Here is a 20,865-nt window from a genome sequence, read left to right on the forward strand (position 1 = left end):
AAAACCTTTTATAGTTAATTAAATAATACTATATAATTTAACTTTACCTTATTAGTTAATAATAAATACCTTATAATAATATATTTAATAATAATTTTAATAATATATAAATAAGCATACATACCTAGTTTCACGTTCCTGTCGGGTCTTCGGCATGACCCTCCAATTGAGTGGGAACTTGGTGTGTGACGTCTGTGAACTTTGATTCATGGCAAGGGTTCTGTGTTTAGGTCCCTTACAAGGGGTTTTCCTTTTTTTCCTTTTTTTTTGCATTGATGTTGAGGCTATACAGAGGCCCTTTTATTCCGATTAAGCCGTGTGATGAATCCTTCTCGTCCTGTTAGAAGAGGAGAAGATGGGATCCGAAAGGACCGGAGTAGAGTCTACATACGCATTCTGTTTTGATGGGACTTGATTCGGCTCCCCGTATTCTCCCCGCATGAGTTAGTCAAGTTGTTCCCAAAGTTAGCAACTCTTAGAGATCGACGTGTGTTGTCCAAGCCACTGACCTACATACCGACCGACCTACGTTCATAAACCGCTTATCTTTCCCGATATTTAACTCTAAGCAATCCAACCATCCTTAGCACCTTTCTTAGTGAATTCGAATTCGAACTTCAACACCAAATCCTCATTATTGTGATATCTCCGCCGTGTTTCCGCTTGCTTCTACGTCATAGCCTAACCACTTCTCTTACAACAAGGACATCCCTGTCAGACTGCTGCACTGAAAGCATTATCTTGAACCAGGCCTTTGTGGAAGAAGAGAAGTCAATGAATTAATTTCTTGTTTAACTACCAGTGGACCACCCACCCCCTTGCTTCTGGTTAGTCACTCGAGATGCTCGTTACAAAGAGAAACCACTCTGGTTAAGTAAAGGCTGACTGACCCTCATTTTTTCCTTTACAGTGCTGGTCCTTGTTCAAACAAATATTTTTCTTCCTGCCCTCCAGATTGCCCAAGACCTGAAGACGAAACCTAATCGGGCATTAATTAAAAAAAAAAAACGGAAGAATTGGGCCACGTCTTATATCCCATATAACTGAACGATTTGAACTCTGCACGAACCGTGAGACAAAAGAGTCACAACTACGTTTCTATTCGGTACACTAGTGTCCAATCCTAGTAACGTGAGCCTTGGCTTTCAAGATGCAGCGCTCTGGCTCGTTTGAGCGACGCAGCTCTGTTAATCAGAGACCATCGCCAAGCCCATCGCCAATCCCCACGCCATCCTCCAGAACCCGAACACCCTCACCTTCTCGAGGCCGACCTCAATCGTTCCGAGGAAGTAACAAGCCCTCTTCTTCTTCAAGACCAATCTCACGCTCGAGATCTCGAGGAAGGTCTTCTTCACGATCAAGTTCGCATTCGCCTTCTCGTCGCAAGAAGCGCAGCGACGATCATGACTACAACGGTCTTTTCAAAACCACTGCTGGTCTCTTGGCGGGGATTGGCGTTGCGGCCGTCATAGCCCACAAGGTCTGGCCAAAGGGCGTCCTGCATGGCGATCATGAAGACTGGGAGCATCCCCCACCCAGGCATAGCCGCAAACAACATCGGCATCGCTCGCCTGGCAATGCTGAGCGAGTATACGAGCGCACTACCAGACGACATGGAGACGTTGTGCATCACGAAGAGATCAGCCGTAGACGGCCCCAGAACTACGAGAGGATGCCGCAGGAACATGTGAGGGTGCGGCATCATGTTGAACGGCTGCCACATACTCCTGATGATTACTATGTCCAGGAACAGCCTTTCTATCCTGCTGAGCGTAGAAGAACTGTCGTTCAACCTGCTCCTTATCCTCCCGAGTGGTGATATACACCAGTGGATATGAGATGGTACTATGTATTTATACTGATATGATTTATGTAAATGTCGAATGGAGGACGGACTGACTGACTTATCTTGATTACATGATGGCGAATTTCATTGATATTTGGGCGGATTGGCGAATTGCTATATTTTATATGTTGATTCAGAGACAATGTTGCTCCTATAAGTACACACATATACAAACACACAAGCGGTTCTTTAATACATATATATTTCTTATGAGCGTTCACTTGCTGGCACTATGCTATCCCGTTGTACCCAAACTCCGCTTGAAACTCACTATTGCCGTCTTATGTGCATGTCCATCATATGAATCTTCAAGGCAAATACGCATCCCGTATACTGCATAGCCCATTATACCTCACTTGCTATCGGCGACGATGGGGTAGTGCTGGGTGAATCCCCTGCCATCTCCTTTGGTGCTGCACTCTCTACAGCCTCCTTCCAGCCCTCACCAGCGGTATGTCGTACAAAGACTGTGTTAAGAGTATCTGCAAAGTACCTCTCGCGGCGGACAGTCCTCCTTTCACCTCCTTCCATAGCTGAGTATGCACTGCGTGTGGTGCGCATTCTCTTCCGCGTACCGCCTTCGCTTAAAAGGTTACTCAGCTTGAGTCGCTCTTGCATCAGGGTGCTGTCAAACTCGACGATCCCGCGGACCCATGGCGCTATGTCCAAAACGATGAGGCTTGTGGTCCGGTCAAATACAGAGGGGTCAAGGTAACTGGCGTAGACCGTCTTTTCGTTTACAGCAATGGGATCGAATGCATGTGCCAGGTCCATGCGGTTTAGAGGCGGGGTCTGAGGCTCAAATGAGTGTTCGAGAGATTGTATGACTCGCCTCTCCGTCAACGGTTCGAGAAGAGGACTAGTTGTTGTGTCGGTTTTGAGCGATGTGTCGAGAAGCGTTTGTCTTGCCAGTGACTTGAGAGTTAAGGAGAGGTCGACACTCAGCGAGGAGTGTACGATTTTGGGGTCTGCCTCGAGAAGTCGACGGCCAAGGATGAAATCGTCCCGCATCTTGGCTGGCATTTCAGGCAATCCGGGATCTACAGTTTCCTGAAGATTGATACCCAACGTGCCGCTCGATAACAAATCGGCATCGCCCATGGAATTGTAGAACTCATCCGTGGCTTCAAGGAACTCGAGCCTCTTGCTTTGCTCCGAGGCGTTATGTGACATACCATCTGCCCATGACTGTAGATTTAACGTGTTGTCCCAGTCGCCCATGTCCAGTGACCAAGAGTCCCATGATTGCTTCAATGCTTCTTCTTCAGACTTTATTGGGTCGGGGCAGGTGGATATCAGATCACGGCCGACCCAGCCCAAACCCTTGCAATATGTCTCTTCGCTCAACACCCGTACCACATCCCCGTTCTCATCCAGGTCAGATCCTTTGGGCCATCGCAGGTAGAACCAATCGGACCCTCCCTTGCGATCCCCAACCCCAATCTGACACCAGTAGTTGAGCTCTGTTAGCGCGGCCCTAAGATCGTTTCTGCGAGACTTGTACAATGCTTCAACAGCTGTGCGCCGTAGTATGTGGCCCTCATTAGCTGCTGTAAGAAGGCACAGGTCAACGGCAAGATCGATTGGCGGAGGCGAGAAACGAAAGATGCCATGAAGGTTAAGGGTCTGAAGCGGCACCATCGTTTCGTCGTTGCAAGTCATGATAAATGGTCGTTTGGATTGTGCCATCATCCCCGTCAATGTTGCCCAAAATTGCTTGTCTTCTTCGTATAGAATATCCACCTCTTCCAATAGGATTAGTGACTGTTTCTGACTCTTAGTTGAGCTGGCTTTCGTCGTCTCGGTCGGTTTTTCTTCCAAGGACTTCTTAGGTGGTGGCCGGGAAGTTGTCTTCTTCTGGAAAAAGCTTGTCATCGTGCCCTGTTTCCCAGCTTTCAAGTCGCGAGCCACCTCGTCCTCTTCTGTGGCCCCAGAAGCGTTCTGCGCCTGATGTTGTTGAACGAGATGATTGCGTGTCATATCACCAACCTTCTCGAGAATATCTTTGCCGCTTCGTCTGCTTCCCGGGTGAATTTCGAAGATCTCGAATCCTAGTTCTTTGGCTATGGCGTAGACAGTCGCTGTCTTGCCACTTCCGTGAGGGCCACTGATGACCACAGAATTCGTCAGTCGTTCCTGGTCCTTTGTACCCTTTGTTACGTCGCCGTTTCGAACAACTGTCTTTTTCAGCAGACCTAGGCCAGCAGGTGCCCAACCGGCCTCATTTTCAGAAATCTCTTCCATTTCGTTTGCTTCCTCTTCGCTACTGACAATGAAGTCACTTAGCTCATCCTTCTTTCTCTTCTTTTTTGGTGCCGCTTTTGGCTTCGCCTTCTTCTTCGCCATGGGGTTATCCTGGCCAGCCGAAATGACCGAATCAACCTTGAGTGCCTGCAGCCAGTCTTTGAGCAGAAGAGCTTCCTTTCCGCCCTGCAAGATCTCTAGTGCTGTAGCAGGAGCGTATTTCTGCGTCCAAGCTAGTGGTTCGCATGTCGACTTGTCATAGGCTGAGAGATTTGTCTCAAGCGACTGATATAGGCGGTTGATCGCGGGATGTGTAGTTTTTGAATGCTCGGTAATATCGTCAACTAGCTGGTCATCGTCTTGACTGGTAGTTGACTTTAATGTTCGTAGTTCTGAACGAATGCGTTTCTGAAGTTTTCGGCCACTCTCAAAGTATCGTGAAGGTATGCGCAACTCCTCGGGGGCTGGTTCAAAATGGTCGTCGTTTTTAGGAAGGGAATCCTGAATCGCAGCAAAATCCATGGTGGCGCAGAACCGCTCCAGCACAGATTCTTCGGGAGTTATCGTCACAGCAGAACCCTTGGATTTTTTCTTCGTGCAATCGGCAGATAAGAATGTGGTCGGATCAAGTTGAACGTCAAATCCACGGACATGGGCCATCCCCTTAGCAGGCCATAGAGGTTGCATGGCACCGGGGACTTTCGCTACACCTGTTTTGACTCCAAACCGCGGCGCCTGTTTATTCACTACGAATGGGTTCCTAGCCTTTTTCGGAGACATTGGCGTGGACATGAAGACCGTATGACGTGATGAAGAAGGAGAGTGTTTGTCGACAGCACTCTCCTCAACCTTCATGACCTGCTTTGTCTTGGCGGCAAAGAGCGGATGCGTAGTCTTGGAACTTGAAGCATTCTGAGTGTTCGAATTCTCCTTCACTTTCTTTCCTCGTTTCTTCGGCGGGGTTGGAGGAATTATAATGTTGCCATCCATGATCTGAGAGATCTTGTCGCCTAGCTCTTTTCGACTGGCATCGTCATGTCCGTATTTCATGCATACTATGCGTGAGGGAGCATATTTTGGTCTAGTTCTTGGCGGGGACCTTAGTGTACCAGTCCTTAGGTTTAATTTGAGCATCTTTCCCGTGTTCGTCTTGGTATCGGTATTAGGGAGGCTCGGAGGGTTGGTGGTTGGCGAGGTTGAATTATCTTCGGGTTGGACAACGCCGTTGATCGATGAGGGCGTTGCGGTATCGGTAACAGTAGTCCCAAGAGGCTTAATTCCAAGGCTCTGCTCGATTGTCGCGTTGCGGGAAGCTGTAAGTCCTTCGTTCTGACGCGCTCGCCGTTGTTTCTTCGGTCCAGACTCATTTTGTGGCAGAGTTGTCTCGGTCTTTCGTCGTTTCTTTCCGTTCTGTACTTCCGTTGCGATTTCAACATCGTCGTGAGGGGATCCATCGCTCGCAGTCTTTAGAGATGGATCGGAAGGGACGACTATTTCGGAGGCAGGGCCTTTGGTAAAGAAGGGATGGACTTTTTTAACCTCTGGCCCCCTAGTGCCTTCTTGGGCCATCCTTTCGACCAAGACGGATCCCATAGATGCGCAAAAGACTGCTGGAGTATGCATGTAAGCACAAAATAGTAACGGTCACTGGGAATTTAAGGGCCCAGGTACCTTGAGCTTCAAGTCAAACCACCATTTCACAAGATTAGAAAGGTACGAAAATTGTAAATCGAAGACGTGGCAGAGAGTTCAAGGGATATGAAGGGATTCAAATATGAGGCAGACTCTGTTTTGTAAAAAGGAACCGAAAGCGTTGCCCATGGATATTTGGATGTTAAAGAGGTTGGCTAAGGGTCGACAGTTCGCGTTTAAAGTGGTCACCACTGAACGCGTCGTTTCGCGCTAAAATACGTGCCTCCAGTTGCCCAGGTAGAGGTAGGTTGTCGGGCCTGTAGGTAGTACGTCAGGGATAGTGTGGGTGGGTCCCTACCTTGGTAGGCATGTCCTTTAGCCCCACCATCGGAATTTGTTTCGGTCCGCTCTAACTTTTTTTTTTGTGAAGCTTCGTCTTATCGATCTCTGTAGGAAAATTGCAGGTTAAAATACTCGACTTACCGAATTGTATTTCTTGGAGCCCACGGTATAACTCAGCATTTCAATACCGCAGTCGCCATGGCTTCCGAGTATAGAATACATAAGCCTTCTGTGCTTGCGACTCTTCCTCGACCGTTGGATCATACTAAGGGTCGCACTGTTGCGCGAGAGGTCTATGGCTTGCGCGATGGCCAGAAGAAGAAGAAGAGAACAGAAGTGGTTGTTGGTATTGACGGAGAAACAGCTAGCATCTACGATGTATGTTGAAGTTTTTGGAGTCGGTGCCTAATATCACTAACATTGTGTAGATTCCAGCATCCAGTTTGATTACTTCGTATCCTATCCCACCTCAAGAATCATTCACCTGCGCTCCTTACTCTGTTAGAATCCGACGATCGGGCACCAACGATGTTTCACGGTACACATATATCTCTACCCGCGACTCTACTGGCCAGAAGATCACACTCTTCAAGGACGTTGTGAGCCAGGATGGCAAGACTACCTCTACCACGATTGCCTCTCCCGTCCTCGAGACCTCGCCTATCCAATACCTCGTTTGCGCTTCCAGTGTATCCGAAACTGCAAATGTTGGCGACGTGATCGCCGTAAGCCAAAATGGAGAGTTTGTTTCGCTATCCTCCGAAACTCTCGCGATTCAGTGGACTTCATTGAAATCAACTGTGCAGGACGCCATCTCAAACCAGATCGAAAGCTGCGAAGTGGACTACATCACCTCAGGCACACTTGCTGAGTTCCGCGAAGGAATCTTCAAGGACAAGCCCGATGTTTTCAGCGCGCTTCCCAAGACACCCAATTCTGAGCCTGAGTTGGTTGCACTTGTGTTGAGAGCCCTGAGCCAAGGTCAGGAGAGACCACACTCAGTCGTTCTGGCCGTATCTTCGGGCGCTCCCTCAACTACCTTGGATATACAGAAGCTGTCGCCCCTAGAAATCGCCCCCATAGGCACCCCCTCGCCTTGTGGCACCGATAAATCTACTTACGAAGTTGACGTGCAAGCAGCCTTGCTGATGCAGTTGCGAGAGGGCTCCCTGAGCATCTACGACTTGACCACGCCTGTCCCAAAGTTGAAGTCCGTGGTACAGACAGAGAATGCGATCTCGTTTGCTCGCTTGTCCCGACCTTTCGTCCTATCCTGTTCATTCGAGTCAATCAGCCTTTACAACCACCAGTACCGCTCGATTCATGCCAATGCACCCCTTGATTTGTCAGAGGTATTTTCGGAAGGAGAGACGCCCCAATCATGCCAATTCATTAGTTACCTGAGAAGCCAGGAATTGATGGTCGCTCTCGTTGATAATGCGCTTGTGTCAATCCAGATTGAGCCCCCCAAGACCCATGGAAAACGAAGGAAACAAGGTCTTCTGATCGACTCTATCGGTCGCGGAACTGCCACTGAGATCCCTGCGAAGAAGACCAAAACGGACGAGCTCGCAGCGGAGTTCTCCAAGTACGTTCCTGGCTCAATGACTGAAAAGTACATGAACAAACTGCGCAAAGAACTCGACACGGCCGATGGACATCTCTCAAAGGGCGACCTTGGCGAATGGGAACAGTTGCTTCGCAGCCGCTTCCACGTCGGCCTTCGATCTGTTGCAGACGGCAAGGAAGACAAGGACTCTCAAGAGCTTCCCGAATGGGAGTGGCATACGGGAGGCTCGCCATACGCTGTCGTTGACAGGCGTTGGGTTCTGTATGCTATCGGGCGCACCTTTTCTCTCTCTATGAGCGAAGCCCCCGAGTCACGACCAAAGCTGCAACTCATTCTACCCGACACAAACGTTACATCCTACCTCGTTGTTGCCGGACACCTGACCCTTTCAAACTTGAAGGCTGCTTTCCGAGACGAACTTGATGTAGAAGCTCTAGACAACAAAGCTCTCGTTGAGGATCTCTTGGCAAGCTTGGCTGATGCTGACCCATCAACGACGCTGATGCTGAACTACCTCCAGGCTACACCACTCGGCGAGCTAGAGTTGCTACTTGCCATCCGAGCTTTGATGGTCAGCCTCGATCTCATAATTGATTCCAAGAAGCCAGCTAGCAACAAGCTTTTGACCAACGAGGCACACGATGGGGCTGAAAACTACGACATGGACCTCGACGATCTCGAACGGGACATTGCCATTACTGAGTACTACCTCGGAGACGACAGCAGTAGCCGTTCACGAGGACTCACGTTGGCTTTCGCTAAACTCTGGCGTCTACCAGCACTGACTACTATCAAGGCAATGCGGGCTACGCTCAAGACGCATGATATTTTGTCACTCATCCACACCCTCCGAGTGGAACTTGTCCGAGGAGCGTGGACATCACTGTATCTCGACTCGAGCAGTTTTGATCTTGATGGCAGCGACCCGCCCCCGGATGGCGTGATCGCATTGATCTCAGACCTCCTTGGCCGGTGCATTGACGCTGTTGGCGCCGGAGGATGGTTGTTTAATGATAACATTTCAGGCGACAATTCTGATGCTGGCGATCTACTGACGTCGTTGCATAACGAGGTGGGCGTTGCCCTCGAAGGCATCGAGGAGGTTGTGACTATCAACGGTTACCTTAGCGAGGCAGTCCGATATGGACAAGCTGCCCAGAAGGGCGGCGTGGGCCGACCCAAATGGAACACAAGCAAACCAGTCTCTATGCAATTGGAGGGCCTGGAGTCTCGATTGCTCCCACTGGGACTCAAGACGAAGCAGCTTCCTACCAAGAGCAAGGTGGTGTCGGGCGGTGAAGTGGTGCAGCGCAGCACGCGAGAGACTGGACACCTGATCAGTCAGAAGGTGGAGGCATACTCGCTGGAAAAGTTGGCAATCTAAAACGGAGAAAAGAGAGTTTTCCCATAAGGCAACCAGAAGATCTACGCTACTCAGGCTCTCGCCTGTCAGCACGTTGCTGGCCTGCGACAGCACATGGCATGCGGCTGAAAGTCGTAGCATTTGATTTGGTACCAACGGGACTAGTCATCAGGCTTGGCAATCAAGGTGATTGGAGGAATGGAAGCGAACCGACGCCCAGCAGTGGTGGTGAAGCTTCAAAAGGACGTAGGGCGGTATCAAAAGCGAGAGAGATCGGCTACACACGGCGCATGCCAGAGAAAGAAGAGGGGGGCGCGGGCGTGTTAATCAGAATCACATGTCGATGAGCATTTAGCTTATCAGACAAAGATGCCGGTTGTTTACAGCGATAATGTCAACTCATCATGGAGGAATCGGTAGTTAGGCTTGGCAAGTCATCATCAAATGTTATGCTATGTTACAGCAGAAAAACAGAGGCGTTTCAAAAGAATAGACGGTCTGGTGCGTCACAGATAACTGTACGACTGCACTTGCAAGGGACTTCTTTTCTGCGTGACATGCAATGCGATTTTACTTCGTTGGAACACAGAAACAAAAGGCAGCCGCAGAGTTGATACACCGACTCATACAAAGTCTCGGAACATTGTGACGAGCCACGCAGCCCAACGACCTATCACGGTACGCCGAATAAAGATGCAGTGGCAAGAAGGCAATCTGCCGGCTATTCAGACCTGTGATGCGGCTACGCGATGAATAGGTATCATCAAAGGTACTAAGGTAGCCAAGCCTACCTGGGCAGTAGTGAGTATCTACCCAGGTAAACATGCGTGGCAGTCTTTCCATACCTATGTACCTACTAACCCAGGGAATCATCCATTGGTCTCATCGCATAGTGACGTATTTGTACTTATGAAGGTGAGTCACTCGTTAAATCCCGAAAGCTTAGACTGTATATACCTATAATCGATGGCAGAGCCTCAATGACAACACAAAAAGTATGACAATGAACCGGAGGAGGAGTGTCGAATTGCTGCCTATTACGCTACTCGAGACTGTGTTTAATGCTACCTATGTTTTTACGAGCACAGCCTATCTGATGGTCAAAGCTGTCGCGGAAGACTTGCCGGCATGCAAGTGTTTGTAGCTAATGCACGAAGCCGAGCTTCCACACAAAACAAAGAGGCTTGGTCTTTGGGTTCAAGGGCAGTGGAGAGGAGAACATGCAAGCAAGGATGCTGTACATGACATACTTAGGTACGTACATGGAGCAGAAGAAGAGATGGAAAGCGACCGTGACAGCGCAGAGTACCCTGCATTGTAGATCAGTTTCGGTTTGCTCGGCTGGTGCACGATGTAGTATAAAGGCATGGGAGTGGGCATAGTACTAGCAATGGATAGAATAGATACTACAGTTAAAGGAAACAAGTGATAAGCGATATTTTTGTTAGGAATTGACTAGAGGTAAATGAGGAGCCCATTGCGAAAGTTAACTCCAGTAGTCATGTTCTAGAAGACGACCAAGAGGATGACAAATGGAGTACCAGCGAAGCGAGTTAAGCCGAGCCAAGTCAAGACTCTACCTGTGCACTAGTAACACGAGGCCGAGCACGAGCGGGAGGGGAGAAGAGGAGACAAGCGATAATGTCGAGGAAACCAAGTATTTGTTTCTCTTATTTTCCCCAAGAGGCTGGTTCTCGATCTGTGAGTGAGCAACGGCAACACAACCACCAACTAAGCTGTGCCTTAAACGAGCAGCTGGTGATGAAATGATAGACAGGAGTAGAGACAAGCTGAAACGCTCGAATACTCCCTTCTCCGGATAAAGGACCCAGGGACCCTGTAATCGCTTGGTCCCTAGATTAGAGTAAAAGTCGTCATCCTGATCTTGCTAATTTTTCTCGTTCTGACAAGGGAACGCCTTTTCTTGATGCCGCTAAATTAAAAAATGCCCCACGCAGCGCCCCGTTGCCGGGCGGGTGGCGCAGCGAGAAGCTAAGAAACGAAGTGGAATACGCCAGAACGAAACGGTTTTCTTTCGTATTGCTGAACTTTGTACGCAAAGACCAATCAATCCAGACCCGGAGGAAGGAGTTAAAGTACAGAGAGACACAAAGTAAAAGACGGCGATCATGGGCAATTGCAGCAAAGTATCAAATTCCAGTTGCGAACCATGTAGCATATCCCTGACAGGGCTGTAGGAGGTATAAGCGATGATGTAAGGCTGCTAGTTTTACAGCGGCTACCTACGTCACTAGACCCAGGACCCAAGACAAAGACAAGGAACCCAACGTTTCCCCACAGGTACTGAGTTCGTCCCCGGAAATAGGACATGCAGCAATGGACAGAAGAACCCTGTGCCTTTTCTTTTCTTTTCTCTTTTTGCTCGGCGATGTTCTTCTTTTCGAGACAAACAAGGCATGGGATCTGAGGCACGAGAAAGTGAAATCATCATCACACGAGTAAATGCGTCGAGTGACATGCACAAGCAACAATTGTCCACCCACTGTCATGTACTCTCCAATAGTACGCATGCCCGAGTGTGGTATGGTATGGTACCTTAGTACTAAGTACCTATGGTATTGTGACCCTCCGGGCACCGATGGAACACTTTAACCACATGCCCTGAGAAGGTACAGTCCCGGCAGTACCTACCAACCACGTTCTACCTACCTAAATATAATTTACACACCCACTTCCTTCCATCCATCTCGTTCCATGACTGATGGGTGCTCGTTCTTTCCTTTGCCTCGTCCGTGTGCCTGTTCCCATACGTCTTCGTACCTCCCCAACTTTTGACTGGACTGCCCTTGATAATCAGATCCCTCCCTTTTATCCGCCCAACCCTTCCACTTTTCTTACCCTTCTCTTGTCATGTCATAAATCGACCTTGAATATTTATTTACTATATCCCCACTTGGCACCCAACGATGTTCGTTCTATAGAAACGAATATCAGCAAAGTCACCAGTTTATACCAATCTTACTTATAAACGAATACTTACAAGGAACGACCACTCGCATCGCTCCTACAAACTATACTATAACCAACTTATACATCCAGCTTAACACCGGCATCGAAGCTCTTCTGAGCCTAAAAACACGAGCCATGAGCGGCGGCTCAACCGTCCAACACATCGATGCTGTCGATGCCCTTGCTCGAAATCTTTATCTCCGCGCCAAACAGTCAGGACTTCCATTTACTGATGTCGCTGATGCTGTTCGCAACCTTCACCGAATCCTACGACATGTGTGTATCGAAGCTGCTGACCAAGACTCTCTCTTGAACAACGCCGATGCTTCATCTACGTCACTTTACGCCCGAAAACTCTCAATTCACGTCGAAAGCTGCGGTTTCGCTCTAGCTGAACTCGAGACGCTCCTAGGCAGATATGGAGACGGCCGTGCTATCATGGCCGAGGACGAACGTCTACGCGATAACAAGCTATTTGAAATGAAACAGAAACTTGACGATGAACAACATGGCCTTGACTTGTTTCTCGACGCCGTTCAGCTGCACGCCGAGAACAGACCCACCAGAGTTATCGAAGGCCAAGAGGGTCTAGAGAGGATCAAGGATGTTGTTGACGAAATCGCCACCAAACTGTTCCGAAACCGCAGTGAGGGTAGCTTTACCGAAGATGATGATGGTTTGTGGCGCGAGTTCAAGATCGAACTCGAGGATCGAGGATTTTCACCTCGAGTGCTACGTAAACACAAGGTACGAGGAATTGTCGACCATGATTGTTTGTAGATCGTTACGATTAACACGGCATCAGGATGTTCTACGAGCATACATTCGTGAGCTTGAGTCCGTTCAGAACCAGAACGGCGGAAACTACCCTTCTGTCCGAGGTCTCCTAGAGCAAGAAGCACGATCCCAGCCTTCTTCGCCAGGAGAAGACTACCGTAGCCCCTACGAGAAGTATCCGCCTGTTATCCTTACTGGTGGTCGACACAGATCAAACAGTGACCCCCCTAGAGACTTTGTGTCGCAATCGCCAAAAGATGGCGACAGTGAGTCTGACTACTCTATGGCACTCGTATCAACTCAGGATCTGCTCAGCATGGACAAGCTCAATTCTCGAATGACGAACTTGAGTGTTCAGCCCAACGACCAGTACAGCCTGGCTCCTGAGCCCAGGCACCTTCCACCCAACAGTCTGCCAGGTGCTCCAGAGATGTCCAGTTCGCCAACCGCTCATCACTACGGGGCTTCTCCACGCTCTATTCCCCCTATGCCCCATCATTTAAATAGCGGACCACCATCATATGGTAGCAGTCCACGGAGCAGTGCTCCTCGGCTAGCTCCAGACCGATGGGGCAATGAGATCCCACCTGATGCTCAATGGACTCGAATTAGACGAGAGCGTGTCAGCCCCGAGGTACTTGAACGGGCTGGTGTGCGATATGAGGCACGTCCTGATTACGTTGCAGTCTTGGGCATTTTGACTCGAGATCAGATTGAGGAGTATGCCCGTCAAAGTGCGGCATGCCGTGCTGCGCGCTTGGCACGTGGCCCACCACCTCGCAGGCATGATCACTACTCTGAGCGTAGAGATTCGAAGAGTAGTCGGGAGGATGACGATGATGACAGTGGGGTCTTTGAAGAAAGCGACGTCACAGACGATGAAGATGACAAGTCTTCGGAGAAGGGTACAAAGAGCTACCCAGTGATCGTCAATCCTCCCACAAAGAGCAAGACGTCCCCTTCCAGCACCACTCTCCCAAAGCCAATCCTGAAGAACAAGAACGAAAACCGCGTTCATTTCGACCCGGAGCCTTACGAGGTAGACAGCCGAAGTCCTCGCTCTTATAGAGATGACAGACACCGTGATCGCAATCACGACCACCGTGATGATCATCGCGATCGCCGAAGAACGAGCCCGTCTAGGTCAACCCGGCGCTCACGAAGGTATTCTGATGGTGGGGATCGTCACTCACGCAGCGACAAGCACGGTGATTACTACTACGATGGTGGCAAACGTTATCATCGTGAAAGAGATCGTGACCGTGACCGTGAACGTGAACGTGATCGTGACAGAGAAAGAGATAGGGATAGAGACCGCGAGCGAGACCGTGATCGTGACAGAAGAAGTACAAGGAGGGAAGATCGTCCCCAAGGCAGAAAGAAATGGGGTGAAGCTCTTGGTGCAGTTGGCATTGGAGGTGCAGCAGTGAGTCTTTTGAGCGTCCTCGCTGAAGCCGCGTCATGATTTAGGCGGGCCGGCTCCGTCACATCACTTATACCGTTTCTTTGCCGTTTCTTTCTTGAATTAATCGTTTGGGTGTTTTTTTCACTGGAAACATGTAACAAAATAAGCTCCAGAACGGAATGGACCACAGAACAATATGGGTAACAGGGGAAAGGCAGAGAAGGGTTGGGTCAGTTTTGTATACATTGTATTGCAACTTTGGATGTACGTTAGTTAAACCGCGGCTGGGATAAGAGTCAAGGAGATGGATATGACGAAATTTAGATACCCACTATGAATGGAAGCTTGAAAGGTGTTAGGTATGCAAGTAGACAAATCTCTTGGAAATTGCTTGTGATGAATTATCTATTTCATAAGATGAGCGCTGATATCTACGCTGTATATATGCGAAACGAAACATCTAGGTGACGGTCTAGATCTATCAGTAGCAACTTCTACCTCATCAGTTCCCCCGCCAAGGTCTCCCACCATTCTCTCGCATTCACATCTGTTGACTCGGGCGGCGCACCCTTAGCACGAGGCCTAGGGTTGGGTACACGTTTCCACTCTCGCACATTCATGACATTGTCCCTGGGCCAGTTCTCCATGCGTTCATCAAATGTTTCCACGTCGGCAATCTTACCATCCATTGCCAGCATTTGGGTTTCGAAACCGCCCTTGAGCTGAGGCAGTGTTTCGCGTTTCCTCTTGACCCACTCGAAACGACACGGCGTTACACTGCGCTCAAGACACACATAGCCTTGTGCGGTACGATAACGTATTTGTTCATTCATGAACTCGCCGAACTCCAAGATGATGTTAGGTATGGCCGTTAGTGGGAAATTGGATTTTCGTCGACGGGCGTTACTGGTAGCGTCGCTGAAGAAATGGCGAACACACTCTTGAATCGCGTACCAGGCGTGTTCCTTCTGGGTTTCGATTGTAAGGCGTCGATGGCTGGCATGAGAGACTTCTTGCAAGACCTCATCGAATACAATTTGCTGGTGCTCTCGCTCAAGACGGCGGTAATGCTTTATGGCATGGTCACGAATCATCTCCCTCGCCGCACCAAACTTGTCTTGAAAGATGAGTACTTTGATACGAGCGATATAACTTTCGAAAGTAGGTTTGACTTTGTAAGGTTCTGAGGTCATGGTTTCCCATACTTTGGTAACAAGCTGGGCATCTACCAACGCAGAACGAGGAAAGCTATCCATCATTCTCCGTTGAGCTTGGTTTGACTTGGTCGAACAAACGTAGGCCCAGTTGAAAAGATTGTTCCACGTCTCAGGTGGTATTGAGATTCTGTAGACCTTGGAGGTGTGAATGACTAGATCGAGACAGAGACGAATGCGAGACATGCACCCCAGGGCTTCGACCATGGCGTTAAGGAAGCGTTTGGTAGGAGCTTTGGGGCTGCCATATCGAAGTGTCCTGCTGCCAATGACGGAGAAAATCCCTGTTTCTTTGTCTTCAAGGAGGCCGATTCCGAGACCCTTTTTTAAGACAATACTCCGTATATGTGTGAGTGAACCACTGCGGCTGAGGCCAACCATAGTATTACACAGCAACTCCTCGTTTAGTAAAACGCCCATAGCTCTAGAGCGGCGCCAATTGGCAAAGTAGCTTTGGAAACCAGTCTTCTGCCTCTGCCACAAGAGGTTATCCGCCCACAGCCTGTGCCTTTGACGGTTGAAGGGAAGTCTTTTGAGTGCATTCATACTATGTCGTAGAGACTCCATGCGCCTGATGTTTCTCAAACTTGTCCTGAAAGTGACTCTGAATGAATGGCGAGCTTGTAGAACAACTCGTTGGCGATCGAACTGGTAATAGGCGGGATTTATCTGGTAGCGCGCCTTGAGAAACTCGTTCCAAGTTGTCGTCGTCCGCTTAAGAGCTAAGCCATGTGCTCTGATGGCACCAAAAAAGAAGGTGGCAGCCGCGATATCGCTGGCAGCACCAGCACAGCGCATGAATACTTCGTAGTCGGCTAGGACAAGCTCACGTCCAGCAGCGCGACGAGATTTTAGCAGGAGCTTCATGGCCTCGAGGACAAAGAGATGATGATGCCGCACACCGAATTTGTCCACCAGATTACATGCATTGGTGAATTGAATCTGACCCAGAGTAATATTGAGACCATGGGCAATGTCGATTTGTGGATTTTGAATGGGATCTAGCGCTCGAATAACCGCAGAAAGGATGTTCACGGGGAGTGTGCGCATCTGTTGATGGGCGGCATGGTCGTTGCTGGCCAGCAACATGACCCATGCGTGAAATGCTGGGAAGACATTTTCTGTTTCTTTGCATCGTATAGCTCGTAATAGCTCGTCCAAATGCCTATCCGACTGAGTATAGGGTTCGGCGACTGGAGTTGAGGTCGCAGTTGATTCTGCAGTTGATACTGATGCTAACCATCGATGTCGACCCACCACAGCGGGCCGTACAGCTCCTAGCGGTGGGCCGTGGATCGGTAGCGCGATAGCGAGTGGAGTTGTCGATGGACGAGCGAGACAGGGCCCTGTTCTTCGGAGGCATTGTCGCCAGAGCATGGCGCTGGATCAGTGTTCGGGGAAGCAACAAACGCTACAAAACAGAAGAAAACCGGAAAGGAATGTCCAAGGATGACGGGAAATGAAAAGCCTCGGGAGCAACTGAACACCTCCTCACTCACGCGAGGGGCGTTTGGCTGCCGTGTAACCCCAATTCGGGAAGGTTCAGTCTGAGCCGTTCTGGATAAGTGCATCAAAGTACGGGGTAGAGTATGGGATAAATACATCCCCGCCTGATATGGCTTGTTGCATACTTACCATCAGCAATTTCCCCGAAGATTTCCCAAGCTTGCCAACCCGCATTTTCCCACTGAAACCTGGTGCTCAGATCCGGCATCCAGCTCAGCTCACCACGACACTCACTCACTCACCGAGTCCGACCTCATTCAAACAACTACTTTCATACACAAAGATGGCTGACGCCGGCGAAGAACCTCATCATGTGTCGGAGCCTCTCGACCTTGTCCGACTTCTTCTCAACGAGGTTGTCTTTGTCAAGCTTCGAGGAGACCGAGAACTCAAGGGAAAGCTGCATGTTAGTCGAAACTTTGGTCTGTGGCCAAGAATTGATGCTAACAGTGAGACAGGCTTACGACAGCCATTGCAATCTGGTCCTAGGAGAGGTTGAGGAGACTATCTACACCGTGGATGAGGATGACGACGACGATGAGCTCAAGGTATGTGGAACGTCTTTGGCTAACTAAATTCATCCTGTCTAACCGAAACTTAGACTATCAGCCGGAAATCCGAGATGCTATTTGTGAGAGGTAAGTTTTAGTTTATGACGATGATATATAATTCAGGTTCTGACTGTCTGTTAGGTGACAGTGTTGTCTTGATCTCACCTGGAGTTCCCTTTTAGAACAAACAACTTGAGACTATCATACACTACGCCATCCAACATATGCACAGCCTGGCTCAACATGTGCGATAACGGAACATGTCGCATCACATGGTAGCCAAAGGCAATGAATGAGCTGCACACGTCATACCGAGAGCAGCTCAACCAAGATCACGTTCAGGCCAGGATTTAGGGCTGAGTTTTTTGTTGTTCCAAACTCTTCGGCTCCATTATTTAGTAGCAAATGTCAAGTCAAAAAGCTGAATACCCAACCCAAGTGGTTCCTATGGCTAGAAATCCCACCTCGACAGACCCAGCTCAAGGGTTAGATAGGCCATCAATAGCACAAAAGATTATTGATGCCGATAAAGAGCACTCTTCGGCATGATAAAGACAGCCCAGCGAATCAAGACTGGGCATCGTGTTCAAGAAATGCAGACGAATGTAGGGATGTATCCCCTGGTGACTGATCCTGAATGCCCGCACTGGATGGCCCCGATAGATGAATGTGGCTTGAAACGCCCAGATGCAGTCACCCCGCCGAAGTGCGGCACAACAGCTTTGGATGTTGCAGGGCTGTAGAGGTACCCAGCAAATGACATGTGTCAAGTCTCGACAAATTTTATACTGTGGTCCTTCGTCGTAATTAGCAGTGGAATCTTATCAATAGTAAAGCAGGCATAAGAAGCTTCTGTCTTGGGAAATTAGATGAGGTTGTCTTGCTCTAGATGACTGAAGAAATCGACGCGCATACAGGTACCTTAGTAGCTGGAGCTTTTATCGATAAGGAAGTCGCCGTGGCGTGGGATGCTAGGCTGCCTGTCCCGGAGTCGTGAGTAACCACCCCGCGAATCATGTTAGGAACTTACCACTCCAAATCTACAGCTTTGTCTATGACTCTTCCTTTAAAAACTGTATCATCCAAAGAAAACCTGCGCCACTTCTCGCCGTATGACTGTTAAATCACATCTCTTAAATCATTATTAATATCTCCTGGGTCGTCAAGCTCACTCTTGCGACTTTGACAAGTACTCGTATAACCAATCGCATGACCTCATAGTTGTTAACATGTCAACAACGAAGCCGTTGGCGCATGAGAAGCGCAAGGGCGAATCTGTCGGTACACCATCAGCAAAAGGATATCATGGGAACCAGAAGCTCACAACAGGCCAACAGGCTCTTAGCGACTTCGCCGAATACGTAGAGCAACAGCAGAATCTACGGTATCCCACAGCCAAGACAATAGCTGTCGCGACCACCGAAACCGCCGACGCAAATACCGAACATCACGAAGAGCTCGATGAATTGTTCGATAATCTCGATCTTGCCGATTCAGCGCCTCGAGTTCCTCTCAAGCAACTTCTTCTTGAATCGGGCGAAGACGAAGATGATGAGAAACTAAAGCAATTGGAGAATCTCGTGTCCGACCGGTTAGACGAAGGTTTTGGTGAATGTGTCTTTGAGATCGGATACGAGAATCATGGCGAGTCAATGAACTTGACAATTGATCAATGGAACCATGCGTACAAGACATTACAAAGAGCAGCAAAGAGAGTGCGCGCCGATTGCGATCTATTGTTGACCAAAAATGTCGGTGGCGATGTTGAAGCCGCAAGCACCAGCGCCGGTCCGGTGAAGGACAAGAGTTGCAGCGGCAAGGTCCTCATACGGCAGACTCCTTCTACAATAGAGGATGTTATTGAAACAAGAATAGCAGTAGTCGGAAACGGTAATCCATATCCTTCCTCGAGGTTCTATACAGTTGGCACTCGCAACACCATTGGTGCCATAGCTGCAAGATATCGATAATCGGCATATCAAAGACTCTTACTGACGCGATTCTTCTAGTCGATGCTGGCAAGAGTTCCATGTTAGGCGTGCTCGTCAAGGGTGATCTTGACGACGGACGAGGAAGGGCGCGAGTTAACCTTTTCCGACACAAGCATGAGATTGAAACTGGCCGAACCAGCTCTGTCGGTATGGAGATCATGGGCTTTGACACAACAGGCCACGTCATCACCTCAGATACTCCAGGACGTATGTTTTACTGTAATTTAAGAGACACAGTCTTACTAATGTTCTATAGGCAAACTTTCTTGGGAAGAAATCGGCAAGCGCAGCGCAAAGGTTATCACTTTTACTGACTTGGCTGGTCACGAGAAGTACCTTAGAACAACCGTGTTCGGTTTGCTCTCCAGTAGCCCAAATTACTGTCTGCTTATGGTGGCAGCTAATAACGGTCTTATCGGTATGAGCAAGGAGCATCTTGGAATTGCCCTGGCTCTCAACGTCCCCGTCATGGTTGTTGTTACCAAGATTGATATCTGCCCACCCAATATTTTGGAGCAAACGTTGACACAGATCACCAAGATCATGAAGAGTCCTGGTGCTCGCAAGATACCGACATTCATCAAGACGCGCGAGGAGTGTATCAACACAGCCACACAGTTCGTCAGTCAGAGAATATGCCCAGTGTTCCTTGTTTCCAATGTTACGGGTGAGAATCTGGATCTGGTCAGGACATTCCTAAATATTCTCCCTCATCATGGACGTTACAATTCCGATGCGCCATTCGAATTCCATGTCAACGACACTTTCTCGGTGCCTTTCACGGGAACCGTCGTCTCCGGCATCATCAAGTCCGGTGTGATCCACGAAGGCGACAACGTCCTTATTGGACCCGACTCGTTGGGACAGTTCATCTCTACAGGTGTTAAGTCAATTGAACGCAAGAGGATAAGAGTACCCGCTGCGTCAGCAGGCCAGTCTGCCTCTTTTGCTCTCAAGAAGGTCAAGCGCAAAGATGTGAGAAAGGGTATGGTGGTACTTCCCAGAGTAGAAGGCCAGGTGATGCCCAAGGTGCATCGGGAGTTCATCGCGGAAGGCAAGTACTATACTGATCATTTTCATTGAGCAGAAGATGGGCAATGAATACTAACCCTCTTCCAGTCCTTATTCTCTCCCATGCCACCACCATCAAGACTAAATACCAGGCTATGCTACATGTTGGTCCCGTTTCTCAGACCTGTGCGATAATTGACATCGACCGAGAGCTCATTCGCACAGGAGATCGCGCAACAGTTGCATTCCGCTTCGTTCAGCGTCCTGAGTATCTTGCTCCAGGAGATAGGCTTCTCTTCCGTGAAGGCCGAACCAAGGGCCTTGGCATAGTCAAGTCTGTCGGTTACGACCCTGAGCACCCGTTGATGCCCAGCAAGGATGGCGACAAGGAAAAGGAGAAGCAGCCTGTCAACTCCGAGGTTAGTGTCGGGGCCTGATGCTCA

At 49.2% G+C, this 20,865-nt stretch overlaps 7 protein-coding genes across 7 annotated transcripts, besides 1 other annotated feature; 5 read left to right on the forward strand and 2 right to left on the reverse strand.

Moving 5' to 3' along the window:
• Nucleotides 1–6: 6 nt before the first annotated feature.
• Nucleotides 7–114: a repeat region.
• Nucleotides 115–1,150: 1,036 nt separating this feature from the next.
• On the forward strand, nucleotides 1,151–1,819 carry FPSE_11102 (uncharacterized protein; the record flags this gene model as incomplete). The annotated part of the gene is made up of 1 exon (XM_009264219.1): nucleotides 1,151–1,819. One exon carries the CDS (start codon nucleotides 1,151–1,153, stop codon nucleotides 1,817–1,819), a length of 669 nt encoding a protein of 222 aa, XP_009262494.1.
• Nucleotides 1,820–2,191: 372 nt separating this feature from the next.
• On the reverse strand, nucleotides 2,192–5,659 carry FPSE_11103 (uncharacterized protein; the record flags this gene model as incomplete). The annotated part of the gene is made up of 1 exon (XM_009264220.1): nucleotides 2,192–5,659. One exon carries the CDS (start codon nucleotides 5,657–5,659, stop codon nucleotides 2,192–2,194), a length of 3,468 nt encoding a protein of 1,155 aa, XP_009262495.1.
• Nucleotides 5,660–6,262: 603 nt separating this feature from the next.
• On the forward strand, nucleotides 6,263–9,018 carry FPSE_11104 (uncharacterized protein; the record flags this gene model as incomplete). The annotated part of the gene is made up of 2 exons (XM_009264221.1): nucleotides 6,263–6,442; nucleotides 6,493–9,018. 2 exons carry the CDS (start codon nucleotides 6,263–6,265, stop codon nucleotides 9,016–9,018), a joined length of 2,706 nt encoding a protein of 901 aa, XP_009262496.1.
• A 3,084-nt stretch (nucleotides 9,019–12,102) lies between these two features.
• FPSE_11105 (uncharacterized protein) lies at nucleotides 12,103–14,209 on the forward strand (the record flags this gene model as incomplete). The annotated part of the gene is made up of 2 exons (XM_009264222.1): nucleotides 12,103–12,714; nucleotides 12,773–14,209. 2 exons carry the CDS (start codon nucleotides 12,103–12,105, stop codon nucleotides 14,207–14,209), a joined length of 2,049 nt encoding a protein of 682 aa, XP_009262497.1.
• A 434-nt stretch (nucleotides 14,210–14,643) lies between these two features.
• On the reverse strand, nucleotides 14,644–16,452 carry FPSE_11106 (uncharacterized protein; the record flags this gene model as incomplete). The annotated part of the gene is made up of 1 exon (XM_009264223.1): nucleotides 14,644–16,452. The coding sequence occupies one exon, from the start codon at nucleotides 16,450–16,452 to the stop codon at nucleotides 14,644–14,646; it is 1,809 nt and encodes a 602-aa protein (XP_009262498.1).
• Nucleotides 16,453–17,152: 700 nt separating this feature from the next.
• On the forward strand, nucleotides 17,153–17,602 carry FPSE_11107 (uncharacterized protein; the record flags this gene model as incomplete). The annotated part of the gene is made up of 4 exons (XM_009264224.1): nucleotides 17,153–17,275; nucleotides 17,328–17,417; nucleotides 17,471–17,507; nucleotides 17,562–17,602. The coding sequence occupies 4 exons, from the start codon at nucleotides 17,153–17,155 to the stop codon at nucleotides 17,600–17,602; spliced, it is 291 nt and encodes a 96-aa protein (XP_009262499.1).
• Nucleotides 17,603–18,649: 1,047 nt separating this feature from the next.
• FPSE_11108 (uncharacterized protein) lies at nucleotides 18,650–20,859 on the forward strand (the record flags this gene model as incomplete). The annotated part of the gene is made up of 4 exons (XM_009264225.1): nucleotides 18,650–19,364; nucleotides 19,430–19,618; nucleotides 19,668–20,396; nucleotides 20,531–20,859. 4 exons carry the CDS (start codon nucleotides 18,650–18,652, stop codon nucleotides 20,857–20,859), a joined length of 1,962 nt encoding a protein of 653 aa, XP_009262500.1.
• Nucleotides 20,860–20,865: the final 6 nt, after the last annotated feature.

This window comes from Fusarium pseudograminearum, chromosome 1 (genome assembly GCF_000303195.2).
Source record: "Fusarium pseudograminearum CS3096 chromosome 1, whole genome shotgun sequence".
Taxonomy (NCBI): Eukaryota; Fungi; Ascomycota; class Sordariomycetes; order Hypocreales; family Nectriaceae; genus Fusarium; species Fusarium pseudograminearum.